A 14940-nucleotide genomic window follows, 5' to 3' on the forward strand; every position below is an offset into this window, starting at 1 on the left:
TGGGCAATAGGTTTAGACAATGGATTTGGATCAGCTCAGGCTTGGAGGGCCAAAGGGCCTGTTCCTGGACTGTAAAGTTTCTTTGTTCTAATCCTCTCCACGAGGTTGCCATCCAGGTATTAAGTTAAAAATTATTTCCATGGATCAAAGAAATCTTGTTAATTTTTCATTATTGTTAATTAAATAGTTTAATAATCTGAATTTAAAAATTTAAAAGGAATCACCAAAGTTAGCAAATGTTTTGCAAGTTGTACAGTCATATTTTAAACAAATGCACATGAACTAAGGAAACAAACTTTTACAAACTGAAGAAACAGCAATTACCATCAGCCAATTTGCTGCAAAGACCAGAGACATTTGCAAAACTAAAGTTTGACAGATAGAAGTAAAGCATATTTAAGTTCAAAATAACAGTAGTTAAACTTGGGAGTTCATTTCTTAAAAGGTGAAATGTGTGAACTTCCTCATATTAGCTTAAGTGCACAGTAATTAAAACATTCAGACTTCCTTGGTGCTGCAGTCCTGGCTTCCTGGTATTATTAGTCCTGCGTTCATTGGAAATGAGAGTTTACCTGGTAGGTGGGGAGGGTGTGAGAGAGAGAGAGAGAGAGAGAGAGGGAGAGGGAGAACACAAACGTAGAAACTCGGAGCAGGAATAGGCCTTATGGCCCTTCAAGCCTAATGTGCATTTCAATACAATCATGTCTGGTACTGCATCACAGTGCAAGGATCCCACTTTCTCCCTATAAACCTTTATGCCCTTAAAATCTAAAAATTCGTTTTTCTTGAATATATTCAGTGATATAGCCTCCACAGCCTTTTGTGGTAAAGTCTTCCACAGATTCACTGTGAGTGAAGAAATTGTTTCTCCTCTCAGTCCTAAATATTCAAACTCGATCTCATTGTTCTAGACTCCCCAGCCAGGGAAAGTGTTCTTCTGGCATCTAATCTGTTCAACTCTGTTTGCAATGTGTAAAATTCTCTCAGATCCCCTCTCATCCTTTTAAACTCTGGAGAAGACAGGCCCAGTCAATCCAAGCTGTCCTCATAGGACAGTCCTGCCAAATCCATTCATCGTCTTAGTGAACTTTTATTGTACCCCCTCTATGGCAAGTCTATTCTTTCATCTCGGGGGACCAAAACTGTATGTCACACTCCAGGCGAGACCTCATCAAGGTCCTATACAACTGCTGCACGACACCTCTACTTCTGAATTCTCATCCTCTTGCAAGGAAGGCCGATATATCACTTATTTATTCCTAACTGCTTGCTGCGCCTGCATGTCTACTTTTGTTGACTAGTGTACAAAGGCACCTAGATCCCTAGAAACAAAAGCAGAAATTGCTGGAAAAGCTCAGCAGGCCCGATAGCATCCATGGAAAGAAATCAGAGTAAACGTTTCAGGTCCAATGACCCTTCCTCAGAACTAATGGTACCTAAGAAAATGCCAGTTTAGAAAGATGATAGGGTGGAGAGGGGGTTAGAGCCCACAGAGAAGAACAGTTGTACAGACAAAGGAGTGATCAACAATCTGGCTAGAAGGGTGAATAGTTGTTGATGGAGATTGTTAATGGCTAACAATGGGTTGTAAGTAATAGGAGACCATGTGATAACAAGGCCTGGTGTGTGGGGGTTGGGGTAAGGACATGGGGAAGCTCAAACCCTAAGCTTATTGAACTTAATTTCGAGTCCAGAAGGCTGTAGTGTTCCCACACAGAAAAATTAGGTGCTGTTCTTTCAGCTTGCACTAAGCTTCACTGGAACATTGGAGCAAGCCTGAGACAGAGATGTCGGCCAGGGAACAAGGTGGACTGTTGAAGTGACAGGCAACTGAAAGTTCAGGGTCTTCTTTGTGGACAGAACGTAGGTGTTCTGCAAAGTGGTCACCCTGTCTACGTTTCATTTCTCTAATGTAGAGATGACCACATTGTGAGCAAAGAATGCAGCAAACTAGATTGTGTGAAGTGCAGGTAAAGCACTGCTTCACCTGAAAGGTGTGTTTGTGCCCTTGGATATTGAGGATGGAGGAAGTAAACAGGCATTATACCTTCTGCTATTGCAGGGGGAAGATGGTGGGGCTGTTTGAGGGGAGGGTCTTTTGGAAGTGAAGGAAGAGTGGACCTCAGTGCCCCAGAGGGAGCAGTCCCTGTGGAAGGATGGAAGAGAGGGGAGGGGAGGGGCACGTGTGTTTAGTGGTAGTATTTCACTGGAGGTGGTGGAAATAGCAGCTATTGATCGTCTGGCTGTAGATACTGATGTGATGGTAGATAAAGACAGGGGAACCCTATCGCTGTTGTGGGATGGAAAGATAGGGGTTGAGGGCCGAAGTGTGGGGGGTGGGTTGGACCCAGCTCAGCGCCCAGTCAATGCTGCTGGAGAATCCTCAGTTGAGGAAGGCGGCTGCCATTTCAGAGGCTCCCTTGTTGAAACTGGCATCATCAGAACAGATGGAGACGGAGATGGAGGAAGTGGGTGAATGAAATAGAGTCTTTAGAGTAAAGATGGTGTGAGGATAGATAGATATATAATCGTTTAATACTACTATTCATGTCTGTTTTCCACGCGTGTGCGCATAATTTCACATTTAGTCATGTTGTACCTCAACTCTCAACATTGCTGTCATTACACTCTAGCATTTTGCCCAATACTAATGTTAGACTAACAGGTCTGTGCTTCTTGTTTCTCTCTTACTCCCTTTTTAAAGAGTGAGGTTATATATTCCACCTTCCAACCTGCAAAAACTGCCCTGGAGTCGATAAAAGTTTTGAAAATGATTGCTAACCCATCTAACGTTTACAGTTCATTACTTTTAGTGTAATATTTTTATTAGGCTGGGATGTATATGATCAGGTCCAGGTCCTTTGTCAGCCTTTAACTGCATTAGTTTATCAATATAAATGTACCAGGTGGGAATGCAGAAACAGCTGGAAGGAAATGATGGCAAGAAAAAAATTACAGTGGTAGATGAGTCACTTGACCTGAAGGGCAGAAATATTAGACCATTTAGATTTAGAGATCGCCAGCACAGGTTCTTGCCACAATTTCTAATCTTCCTTAAATATGCAACTATGTCATTCTTAATGAAGGTCAGCAACAAATTAAATTGTTCAGGAAAAGAGAAACTGATAAACCACAGAATTTACGCATCAGTCTAAATGAACTAAAAGGTGCCAAAGTCCCAGGATCAAAGGTTTCCTTATTTGAGGGAGATGACTGGTGACAAGTTTAACACTAGGGTCACCAAGCCTCAAATAAAGGGGAAGCTGAGATGACCCCAGTCAGTATGGGAACTGTACCCATGCTGTTGGTATCACTGTTGCAAACCAGTAATCTCATCAACTGAGCTATAAATCCTGATGAAGGGCTTTTGCCTGAAACGTCGATTCTCCTGCTCCTTGGATGTGGCCTGACCTGCTGTGCAATTCCAGCGCCACACTCTTGACTCCAGCAACTGCAGTCCTCATTTTCGCCTGAGCTATAAAATTAGTTGGCTATCAGCTTTGACTGATTCGTAACATTCACTTATTTTAATAAGCATTTAGAAATATCACAGTCAATCAATATTAAGTTGCAAAAAGTCAAAATCATGAACACCACAGCATCAGCAACATTTCAACTTAGGAGGAATCTCAGTGCTGAGGTCTATCAGCTACAACTGTCCTTTGGCTTTGGTGAAACCAGTCCTGGAGTACTGTGAGCATATGTAATTGTTTTCTTGGACCAAGGATAAGTGTGCATGAGAGGGGGCTAGCAATGGTTAAAATAGATTGCAGAGTGAGAGGGTTATCCTGTGTTTAGAGACCGAGTAAACTGGAGCAGAAATTTAGAAGAAAGAGGATTTAACAAAAGGCCCATAAGCACAAATTTGATATCCATATTTCAATTAACTTTGGAATGCCATTAGTGTCTTCTACTGTGAACACTGATGCACAGCATTTATTCAACACTTAACATTTCCTGGTTCATCAGTATTATTTCTCCAATCTCATTCTCTAAGGGATCTACGTTCTCTCCTCTTTTTTATATATTTAAGAAGCTCTGCTGGCTGTCTTGACATTATTTGCAAACATTGCCTCAGAGTTTATTTTGTTTCTTTTGGTAGTCTTTTATCGATTTTTAAACGTTACCCAATCATCTAGTTTACCACTAAGCTTTACCATGTTATTTCTTCATAAACATTCACACAGATGAGGAGGTATATGTAGTTGGGTCGGACCATGAATAAATCTACCTTTTGCCAGTATCCACTCACATATAAAGTTGTACTTGTATAGATTGAGGATTCATAGAATCAATACTTTGCATTTTTGAAGAATACATTTTTGTCAAATCTTTTCACCTTGCACTTTTCAGGATGATTCACAAAAATACCATTGTAAGGGAAAACCAACGTTTATTATGTCTGAGAGAACAGTGCTGATTGGTTGTCAGGTGGATTCTGAATGGTTGAGGCATTTCAATGGAAAATGCACAACTTAATAGTGGCAGACAGTTAAATCACCAGGCTTTGCTTAAATTTTAAACCAGGCAAGTTGACTCCAAGTCCCCTGAGAAATGAACCAGTAAATAGCTGTCACACTTATTTTGTATTGAAACAAGTGCTGTACATATACATTTTCTTTGTCTGAAAAAAAAACAGGGCCCTGGGTATTAATATATGCAGATTTAAATACATACAAATGCACCACATTGCAAACCCAACTGACAATCCTAAATTAATGATGAGATTAATTATTTGCATACTCTGTATTATCCACTAAATGCACCAATCATGGAATTATATCTAATATTGGACACCACATTAAGAATTTTAGAAGCACAGGCTGTTTGAGTGTGGTGATAGTTCGTTTCTATGAACAATGTTTGATCAGAGTCAACATGGCTCATTTAAAACATAAACAAAGTAATTAACAGTTAGTCATATCTATCTGGTGCATTCTCCATTGCAATATCTCTAACAATCAGCATCCATTTGCTAACCAATCAGCGCACTCCTTTCATTCAGGAGACATGTTGATTGCCCCTTCAATTGTTATAGTAAAAAATTAAAAGTCTGATCAAAATTCAAGTTCTGTACTACTATACGATGAATTACTACTTCTGATAAATAGGCAATATGGGTGATAAATTCTCTTGACCTTGTTTCAGGACAGATCATTTTATTATCGATTATAGCACCTCTTAGAAATCATGTCTATAATGTGGCAAGTCAAATTAAAATTATTTGCATCCAAGTTTTACTTGAACAGAATGAAATTTGAAATGCAGTAGTGCATAGATTTAAGTACCACCTATATTTGATTCCATGGTTTTGGCACGGCTGAACAATTCAAAATAAAGTTCAACAATAATTACTTCCTATTCTAGTGAAAGGAGACTTACCTTTATTTATTTGTATTAGATTACCTGGGAAAAGGAGGCTACAGTTACAACCTTTGTGAAAGATATGAATTATTTCACCTTGGTCTTGAAATCAAGGTATCAATTTCTTCCTGTGATTGTGACAGTGTTCTGTCTATCTACTTCTCATACCAAAAGAAGTCCAAACATTAAAGAACACTTGCACATTGCACAAATCAATAATAAAGCACATGGAAGTTCAGTTATTAAAGGCCTGACTACACTAAAATGGTGGACTTGTTTCAGCTGATGGCTCTTTTAGATCTCGCCATGTTACTTGCCACAGTTTTAAATAAATAGTACCCAGCTGTAAGACTTACTTTGGAGTATTTCAATACACATAGGAAAGCAATAGCAGACTATTTTATCTTGGAACCAGTGAGTCAAGTTGCAGAGCAACTAAATAAAATTAGTCTCATTTTGGAGTGTCTGTTCAATTAACTTGAGACTGTTGCATGCATGAAAGAAACTGATACACTACCAACTGGCTGCAAGCCTAAAAACTAAAAGTTCATCTTTTCATTAGGTTGGCTGCTGGCTTCTACAAATTATTGATCAACATCAGATTTTTTTTAAATGATGAGCAACAATCAGATATGAATTAATCAACAGATATAAAATAATTGGACTAAAGAACAGTTTATACATTAAAAGACTGCAACTTTTAATAAAATGCCAATGAAACAGCAATGAAGTTCTAGTAACAAAAGTGAACTGCCAGTATGACTAGTCACAAATGAAGCATGGATGGATAAGACAGACTTTGTGTTGTAAATACTTCTCTACTGGTGCCAACATTTTTTCATCCCTTTGACTGCTTCAGTCTGTTTGCCCATCAAATAATACCACACCAATAAAGAATTCATAAAACTCTTCCATCCATCTATATCTGAGTATCTCTCTAGTAACATACAGCAAAATGATATATGTTAAGATTTAATTTTGTTTAAAGTCAAATTTGCTATGAAGAATACATAACAAATATTTTGAGGTGATAATACCATGTCAGGTAAATTTAGAATGAATACTAGTCAAGATTTATAAGGAGGATCAACAGCATGAAATACAAAGACGACAATAATTTTTTCAGCGATAGAATTCAAACATTCCTAACTGGGTTAACTCACCTTGTGAACAAACTCTTCCATCTTTTCCATAGCATGATATGCCGGTAAAAGTGGTGCAATGCCCATGAACCCTTCTTCTTCAACCATTTCCCTTTCTTCAGATTCCATATTACCCTGAAAGAAAACAGCATACATTCAAACATGTTGCTGAAACCCTGATTTTTAGCCAGTTCACTAAATCCCATTATTGGGCCATATAGCCTATTAAACAATATACCCCCAATCCTTCAGAATCACAAAGTTTCCTTGCTTAGAGTACCATATTGACAAATATATAAGTTACCTTTACAAAAGGTACAAGCATCACACTGAATTAATGGTGAGTATATAAGTGTTGAAAACTACAATTACTTTCAAATTGCAGGTTTATACAGTTTTCTTGAAAGTACAACAGCAATAATATCAATAACAACTCATGGTAGAGGCAAGGTTCCATTAATTATCTACACCACTCAATTTTGTACACCTCGAGTGGGCCCCCCCACAATCATCACTGTTCTCAGACAAACAATCCTAGTCTACCTTGCCTCTCTTCACAGCTGAAGCAGAGGGACTGAAATCCAGGCCTCCTGGTTCAGAGATAAGGACATTAACAGTGCACAAGAGTCCCTAGTGATACATCCTCTATATTATGTGGCGATCAAAACTGCACAGAGGTGTGCAACTTATATAGCTCCATCAAACTCACTCTGCTCTTGGATTCAAAACCACAGCTAATGAAGTCATGTATTCCATATGCTTCCTTAACCTGCCATCTTCAAAGAGCTACGGACATTCACATCACCTTATGTTGATCTTATGTACTTTCGAGAGTCTTACCGTTCACTGTGTACTCCCTTGCTTAGTTCGTCCTTCTAAAGTGTACTGCCCCTCTCTTTGCCAAATTAAATTGCATTTGCCATGATTCTACCAATCTGACAAGTCCATCCTATAGCCTAAGGTTTTCAGCCTCCACTATTTACCAATTTTGATGTAATTTGCAAACTTACTGATCAAAGTATTCTGATTAGACCCTAGGTATGCTATTCTTATTCCTAAGATGTTATTCCAGTCAAATGAAAACCTAAAGAACTGTGGATGAAGTAAATCAGGAGCAGAGGCTGTTGGTTAGAGTTTGGGGGGGGGGGGGGGGGGGGGGGGGGGGGGGAATGGGGAAGAGGTGCTCAGGTCTGGCAGTATCTGTGAAGAAAACGTTTCGGATCCAGTGATCCTTCCTCTGCTTTTCCTTCACACTGCTGGACCTGCTCGTTTTCCAAAAGCTTCTGTTGTTTTTCCATGTTATTCCATTCACTTGATCTGTCTCCTTACTTTCAATTTTTTGTAATTATCTCTCTGCCTCATTTAATTGAATTATAGGTCATCCCTATTGAACTATTGGCTTTTTACTCACACCATCTAACACCCTTGGTCACCTGCAGACACTTAGCAATCAACACTCCCCTCACACATTTGTATGATCTTTTGATCACTCTGTCCATAAATTCTATGTTCTGTGTGCTTCCCTCTCACTTCATTTGATGAAGGCACTATACTCGGAAAGCTTGTGATTTCAAATAAAGCTGTTGGACTGTAACCTGGTGTTATGTGATTTCTTACTTTATCATTCTTGGACATTACAAACAGCGTAGTAACCCAGCACCAAGCCAATGGACACTGGCTTCTACTCACAAAAACAACCTTCCACCATTACCCTCTGCTAGTGAGGATTAGTGGTGCTGGAAGAGCACAGCAGTTCAGACAGCAACCTCATTGATTTTTACCTCTGCTAGTGAGCCACTTTTGAATCTAATTTGCTACATTGTCCTGGATCCTATGGATTTTTACCATCTGGATGAGTTTTCCAATATAACACTGTCAAAAGCCTTATTAGAGTCCATGTAAACTACATTAACTGCACCAGTCTCACCTACATACCTAATTACCTCCTTAAAAAAGCTCAGTTAAACCTGCAAGACATAATCTCTCCCTGAAAAAGACATGCCGATTATCCTCGATTTATCCTTGGCCTTTCCAGGAGGAAGTTAATTCTACCCATTAGCTTTTCAAAAACAAAATTTTCCTACTTCTACCACTGATATTAGATTCAATAACCTATAGTACCCTGACTTATCCCTACAAACCTCCCTGAACAATGGTACTACATTAGCTGTCCTCTAGTTCTCTGGCAACTCTCCTGTGGCCAGAGAAGATTTGAAAAATTAAAGGTCAGGGCCCTTGCAATTCTCTCTCTCTTCTGGATCTGGGGCATTTATCCAATTTTAAAACCTGCTAAAACCTCCTCCTTCTCAGTGTATCACAGTCACCTTTCCTGATTTCTACACCTACGTTATCCTTCACATCAATGTCTGCCAGCTCCACACACTGATGACCACTTTGGTTTCTACTCTATGGTTATTCTCTTAACCCAGAATATTCATACATCTTTGGATCTTCTTTGTTCTACCTGCCAGTATTTTTCCATACCACCTCCTTGCTCTCCTAAGCTCCTTTTCCTACAAGCAGCTACTCCCAGTTCATTTTGGCCAGATCCTGCTTCATATAAAAATCAGCCTTTCCCCAATCCAGAACCTTCATTTTTAGTCCAGCTTTGTCCTTTTGCATAGTTACCTTAAATCTTAAGAGTTATGATCACCATCTTTTAAATACCTTAAAATCTCTTGCCCAAAATGCAGAACCTTGGGATACACAGCACATTTAAACAAATAGATTTCAGATCAAACAGCCTCAGACACTGTGACAAAATCAAAAATGAAAAGGATAGTGGAAAACTACAACAGAGACTTATCAAAATATTATTACCAAGGATGCTGAAGCATACCAGTTCCTGGGGGCCTACGGCACTCAAAGATTTCTATTGTGCAGGTGATTCCACATTCTTCTCCCCTCCCCCGCCATGGTCACTCTAATGCACATGTAACCTCAAGACAGACAAACAGTCAAGTGCTCCGACCTCCATCATGGTCTGCTGCCTGGATCTGTTGATCTAGACCTGCCAGGTCCAAGAGCAAAAAATCGTCCAATCTGTTCTCCTCGCCTCCACCCCACCATATACAGATTGGCCAGAAATCAGCATCATGGGGTTGAAATGTGATGAAAAATGTAAAAACATCTAATAATTAAACAAGCGCTGCAAACAAAAACATTCAAAACAAACAAGAAAAATTATTGCTTCTGGGCCACAAAACACATGGCCTAGCACATACTTAAATACCTATCGCGTAGGATGACTGCATGGAGCACACTTCATGGCACATCACTGATGTGAAGGAGAACTTCTCTAGCAAGCCTTCTACTGGGAATTTCTGCTACCAGAAAATAGGACATTATTCCAGGGCATCTCCAGACAGTGGATTAAGGTGGGGAAATAGAAAGTTTGCAGCAGCCCATATAGAAAATGTGCTATTTGTGGACACAAAGGAAATTTCCTTAAGACACTTCATAGTGCACAGGTTCCAGAGGGTGGACTCATTTCCTGAGGTTAATGTCAAGTTCCATATAGACTGGAGTCAGGTTACCTGAAAGTTCACCACACTCGTCAGCTGCCTCAGTCTTGTGTATATTTGGAGCCAAATACCATGGTCATGAGTGCCCGGATGGCTTTGGTTGTGTAGCAGATGCTGACCAAAGACCAAAATGATGACACCCGAAGTGATGTCATTCAGCTTGTTCCTCCAACATCCAACAAGTCTGAAATCTAGTCACCCTCAGCACCTTGAGCTCTCTCCTCCACTAGGCTCCAAGAACACCACTGACAAAGGCCACGTTTCTGAGCAGCAGCTTCCTTACAACCACCACCACCACCCCTACTGGGGGAGAGCTTTGAAACAAAATAATCTTGCCCCAAACCTTGATCAGGTTCAGATACAGTACAGACAAAACCTGGGAAAATATGCAAGTCCACTTCATAGACAGATACTGTACTTTATAATTGAGGCCACACACCTGAAGGAAGAAATACATGACCATGGTGCACCATCTTGGAGGATACTCAACATAAGAGCTTTGCTTCACACAGTCTTAAGGCAGAAAGTCACTAACTAGGTACAGAGGTACACCAGCACCTGAATGCCTGCCCTGAGCAGAAAATCCAGTACCATAGCTCCAACCAAAATGTTGCTTTTTGTTCCAGTTCAATATGGGAGTTATGACAAATTCCAGGGGAGGAATCCAAGTAATATAACATTATTGCTACAATAGTTGGTTTATGACCATCACTCAACCACTAAATATCATCCATGCTCATGGATTCATTGATTTTGTGCTTATTCGGCTTGAGACTTCATGTCATTAATGGCAAATTCACCCATTATGCTAGAGATAATTCATGTTACTCATGAATTCCCCTTGGTAAGTGATCTGCCATTATTTTATGCTCAGCTTCCATTTAAAACTAATTTTCATCCTTCAGTTTTTACTCATTTGCCCTCTTGCTGTTCAATTACAGAAGGATTAGTTTTGACTATTGTGAAGACCATGTCTTTTTACTTTTATGCTTTATTAAATTGCAGACATAAATGAGAAAGAACTTGAAGAAACAAATAACCCAATACTCATAGCAAGCACTGTGCAAATTGCTGCTTAAGCAAGCAATAATTAAAGTGGCTATAGGCAAATTGGAGCCAAGGAGTTCTGTGCATAGATACAGCTAGGTGGCAACTTGTAGTTGGTTGGTCTATGTACTAGTGAACAATTATTGATGACAAAATCCTTCTACCTGCCAACAACCACATAATTGGTTCTCAGGAAATTGAACACCTTGGGGCTGGGAACAAAGTACAGGTCATTCTGCTATAACACACATCAGTGTGAATTGGCTATAACGTGATTGACGAATTGTAGATGTTATTTGGATAACACAAACTTTCTACTGAATGGGTATAGTGATTTTCTATTAGCAATCTTCTACAGCGTGATGTTCTATACTGCAAGGGTGCAGAGGAATACAGATGTCACACATGTTAGCAGAACGACCTGTAAGGAGAGGAGTTTTGATCTCTATCGGCACAAGAGCTGCCCTTTGCAGTCAAAACTCACTTTAAAACTTAAAGAAAACCAGTTTACCGTTCCTTCAGCAGTTGTAAGTAAGCTGCAATTTTTAGATTGCTAAGTCAGAGACCTTTAATAAGCTAATCAGCCAGCATGTGTTTCTTGAAAACAAGTGGAAGGATCTAAGACAAACGACTGAAAAGCAACATTCTGACCAGCATTATAATTATAAAGGAACACTTCAGCACCCTGTGAACAGGGTCCACTGAACTGCCTCCTAGTTTTCTCTGCCGATAAACTGTTTTTCCTTATCTGTTTGCCTGTGCGTGTACATGTAAGAGTTTAAGGGGATTCCTTTTAATTTGCAATGTTATACACTGACAGTTTACAACTCTTTACTTCTAAGTAGATTAATTACTTGTAATAAATAACAATTCTTGTTCAGTACAAAGATTTGGTCCATACTTTTCATCAATTTGTATCTAAAAATGTGACAAGTTTGGGAATTCTTTACTTCAAAATATTTAATTTTGTGACAACTCTGAGAATAGGGCTCGACTTCCAGCACACCACCCCAGTGAACTGTATCGCTCGAGTTCCGACACATTACCCGAGTGAATTGTATTAATACAGAATGTTGAAACAAAGGAGATAAATCAACCCATGATCCCCATATCAGCTTTCTGACAGAACTACCCAAATTTGTCCCGCTTATCTGCACTTTCCCTATAGCCCTGTAAATTATGTCCTATTATTTATCCAATTCCCTTTTGTTCAAAGTTTTATCATTGTCAGAAAGTTTGATGAAAGTAGTGCATTCTAGATCACCATTCACTGCCTAAAAGTATATTTCCACAGATCGCTACTGGCTTGGTGTTTTAATCAACATGTTCGGTCATGGTACAATAACTGAGGGGCAGGTGGAACTTGAATATGACCTCTGATTCAGAGGTCGGGACACTTCCTCTTTGCTACAACAGTTTCATCACCACTGGTTCATTTATAGATTCTTATTAGGTTCAGTTGTTTTGTCTTTTTAACCAGGACACACATTTTCCTTATGATTGTCATTTTAATTGTTTCAGCATTTTCCTACATTAATTCCAGTAAGCCCCTTTCTAGTTCTACCTTTACATTTTGTGCAAGTCATTTTTCCTTTGTTCATCTAGTTACGGTCTATTTACTGAGTCAGAACAATTTGATTTTGGAAAATACTAAGGTATAGTTGTCATAATTGCAGAAGATACTACGGCTGCTCTCTCATTAGAGAAAGACAACTGTGGTGAGTTTAACCTAAGGATTACCATGCCTCAGACAGGCAAGGTTAAAAAGGCAGGGCCTTCATAGTAACCGAACATGTACTGTTGACATCACTCTGCATTGCAAGCCAGCCATCTAGCCAATTGAGCTGACTATAGGAGACTATAGTTACTCTACATGTTGAAATGCTATGCTGATGCAATAATGATTCAAAAACAAGGAAGAGATTTCCTTGCAATGCTGATGTTTATACAACATCAAGAAGTTTACATAAAACAGTGTTTAATATAAACAGTTTTAGTAAGTTACTCTAAACCACAAAGTTTAAAATTAAACAGGATAAATCCAGATAACAAAAGAAAGAAATAGCAGAAGGAATGAAAAGATATTCTGTGTTTTTTTTAAACCGTAGAAGCCTTAGAAATCTCCTCTAAGTCACGTGAAAATCAAGAGGGAGGAAGGAACCTAAAATAATCACTAGAATAATAATTAGGAAACTATTAGACGGAAGATCTGACAGGTTCCCCCGCAGGCCCAGATGACCTGTGTCCCCAGGTCTTAAAAGCAACAGCTGTGGAGAAAGTAGCTGCATGATTAAAATCTCCCAAAATTCCTTAAAACTAGAAAAGGCCTAATGTAATAATTATTCAAGAAAAACAAAAAACAAGAAACAATGAGTCAATTAGTTCAGCATGTTTGTGAAAGGGAAATTAAGTTTATCCAAGTCATGATAGTTTTCTTAAATAAATGACAAGTTGGATAAAGGAAAACAAACAGAATGCTGGAGAAACTCAGCAGGTCTTGCAGCATCCATGAAGAAAGAAACAGTTAACGCTTCGTGCCTGGTAGGATTCTTCTTCAGACCTCAGTTCTGAAGTTTCCCCAGCACCTTGTTTTCATATCAGAACTCCAGCACCTACAATATATTGTTTTAATTTTAATATAGCCAGGTTTGCTAACTCTAGAACATCTCAGTTTATTTATTTACACTTTAAAATACTATTGGCAGAAGTTTTTTTTATTTAAAAGGTCAAAATCTACAAAAAAAAAATCAGTGATTTCTCTCTTTCCTTGCACAGCAATGTTCAGCTATGTAGAGAAATAAGCATATATACTTCTTGCATATATATAAAAACTATATGCAAGTTAGCCAATAACTGCATCGAACTTGAACAAGATTTATTTTGATTAAACCATAATGTTATTTATTACAAAAACTGACTAATAGAGCTTGCTGAAACCTGAAATTTCTCCTCACTTCAATCCTAAATGGTCATCCACTTTCTGAAATCAAATCACTGACAGTTTAGCATTTGACTGAAGTTTGATGGCATCAATCCAATGTGCCCAGGATTCTTGTTAGGGATTCTAGACTGGGATATCAATCCTCTTCCAAAGTCATCTTTGTTGCCCTAAAAAAAGGGAAACTCAACCCCAAATGTTACTTCTGCAAACCCACTGGAGTTTGGGACTCGGGTGGGAGCCCTCCTCCAAGCTTCACTACCAAAAACTAAGCTGCAAGCTCCCATGCAAACCGAGCACAGATCAGCTCCTTTAAGTAACTTCACTGCATGTCTATGATCATATAAAAAAAGTAAGGGCCCACACATTTAAACTATATAATCTTGCAAAAAATTATGAAGTGACAATCCTCCTAAGATTTAGTTAATTTGGCTGCCTTGGAAATTCTGGCCAAGTTTGTACCATTGGTTGCAGCCTATTAAACCTGGTCATTTAACAAGTTTCTCTTAAAACGAAAGGTATGCTCAAACACATATTGGAGATCCAGCTTATTATGGATTCTTCTTAACAAAATGTTCATTCACCAAGGCAGAATTATTGATCAACTCTCAAATCAACACAAGGTTTAGCTGTTACAATGACACTAAGTAGCATAGAACAACATTGGGGTACAGAAACAATAAGAACGTTCAGCAGGATTTTACTTAAAGCAAAGAAACATATTTCATAATTTACAGCATATACGCCATATTTAGTGAGTCAGTAAGATGAAATACAATACTTGGGGCTGCAGTATTTCAGATGAACAGCATGTGAGTTCTGTACGGTCAATGGCTGTAATTTTTCTGTAGACAGGAGGATTGCTATTGTGCAAAGACCTTAATCACCTAAATATATTTTGTAATGGAATTAATTATTGTAACAT

General features: G+C 38.8%; 1 protein-coding gene across 1 annotated transcript in view; it reads right to left on the minus strand.

Moving 5' to 3' along the window:
* Positions 1-14940, minus strand: part of LOC132824961 (adiponectin receptor protein 2-like) — a 67911-nt gene that overhangs the window by 16889 nt on the left and 36082 nt on the right. The window contains exon 4 of the mRNA XM_060839878.1: positions 6528-6641. Within this exon, the coding sequence (XP_060695861.1) occupies positions 6528-6641 (114 nt within the window). The remainder of the gene's footprint in view (positions 1-6527; positions 6642-14940) is intronic.

This window comes from Hemiscyllium ocellatum, chromosome 19 (genome assembly GCF_020745735.1).
Source record: "Hemiscyllium ocellatum isolate sHemOce1 chromosome 19, sHemOce1.pat.X.cur, whole genome shotgun sequence".
Lineage (NCBI taxonomy): Eukaryota > Metazoa > Chordata > Chondrichthyes > Orectolobiformes > Hemiscylliidae > Hemiscyllium > Hemiscyllium ocellatum.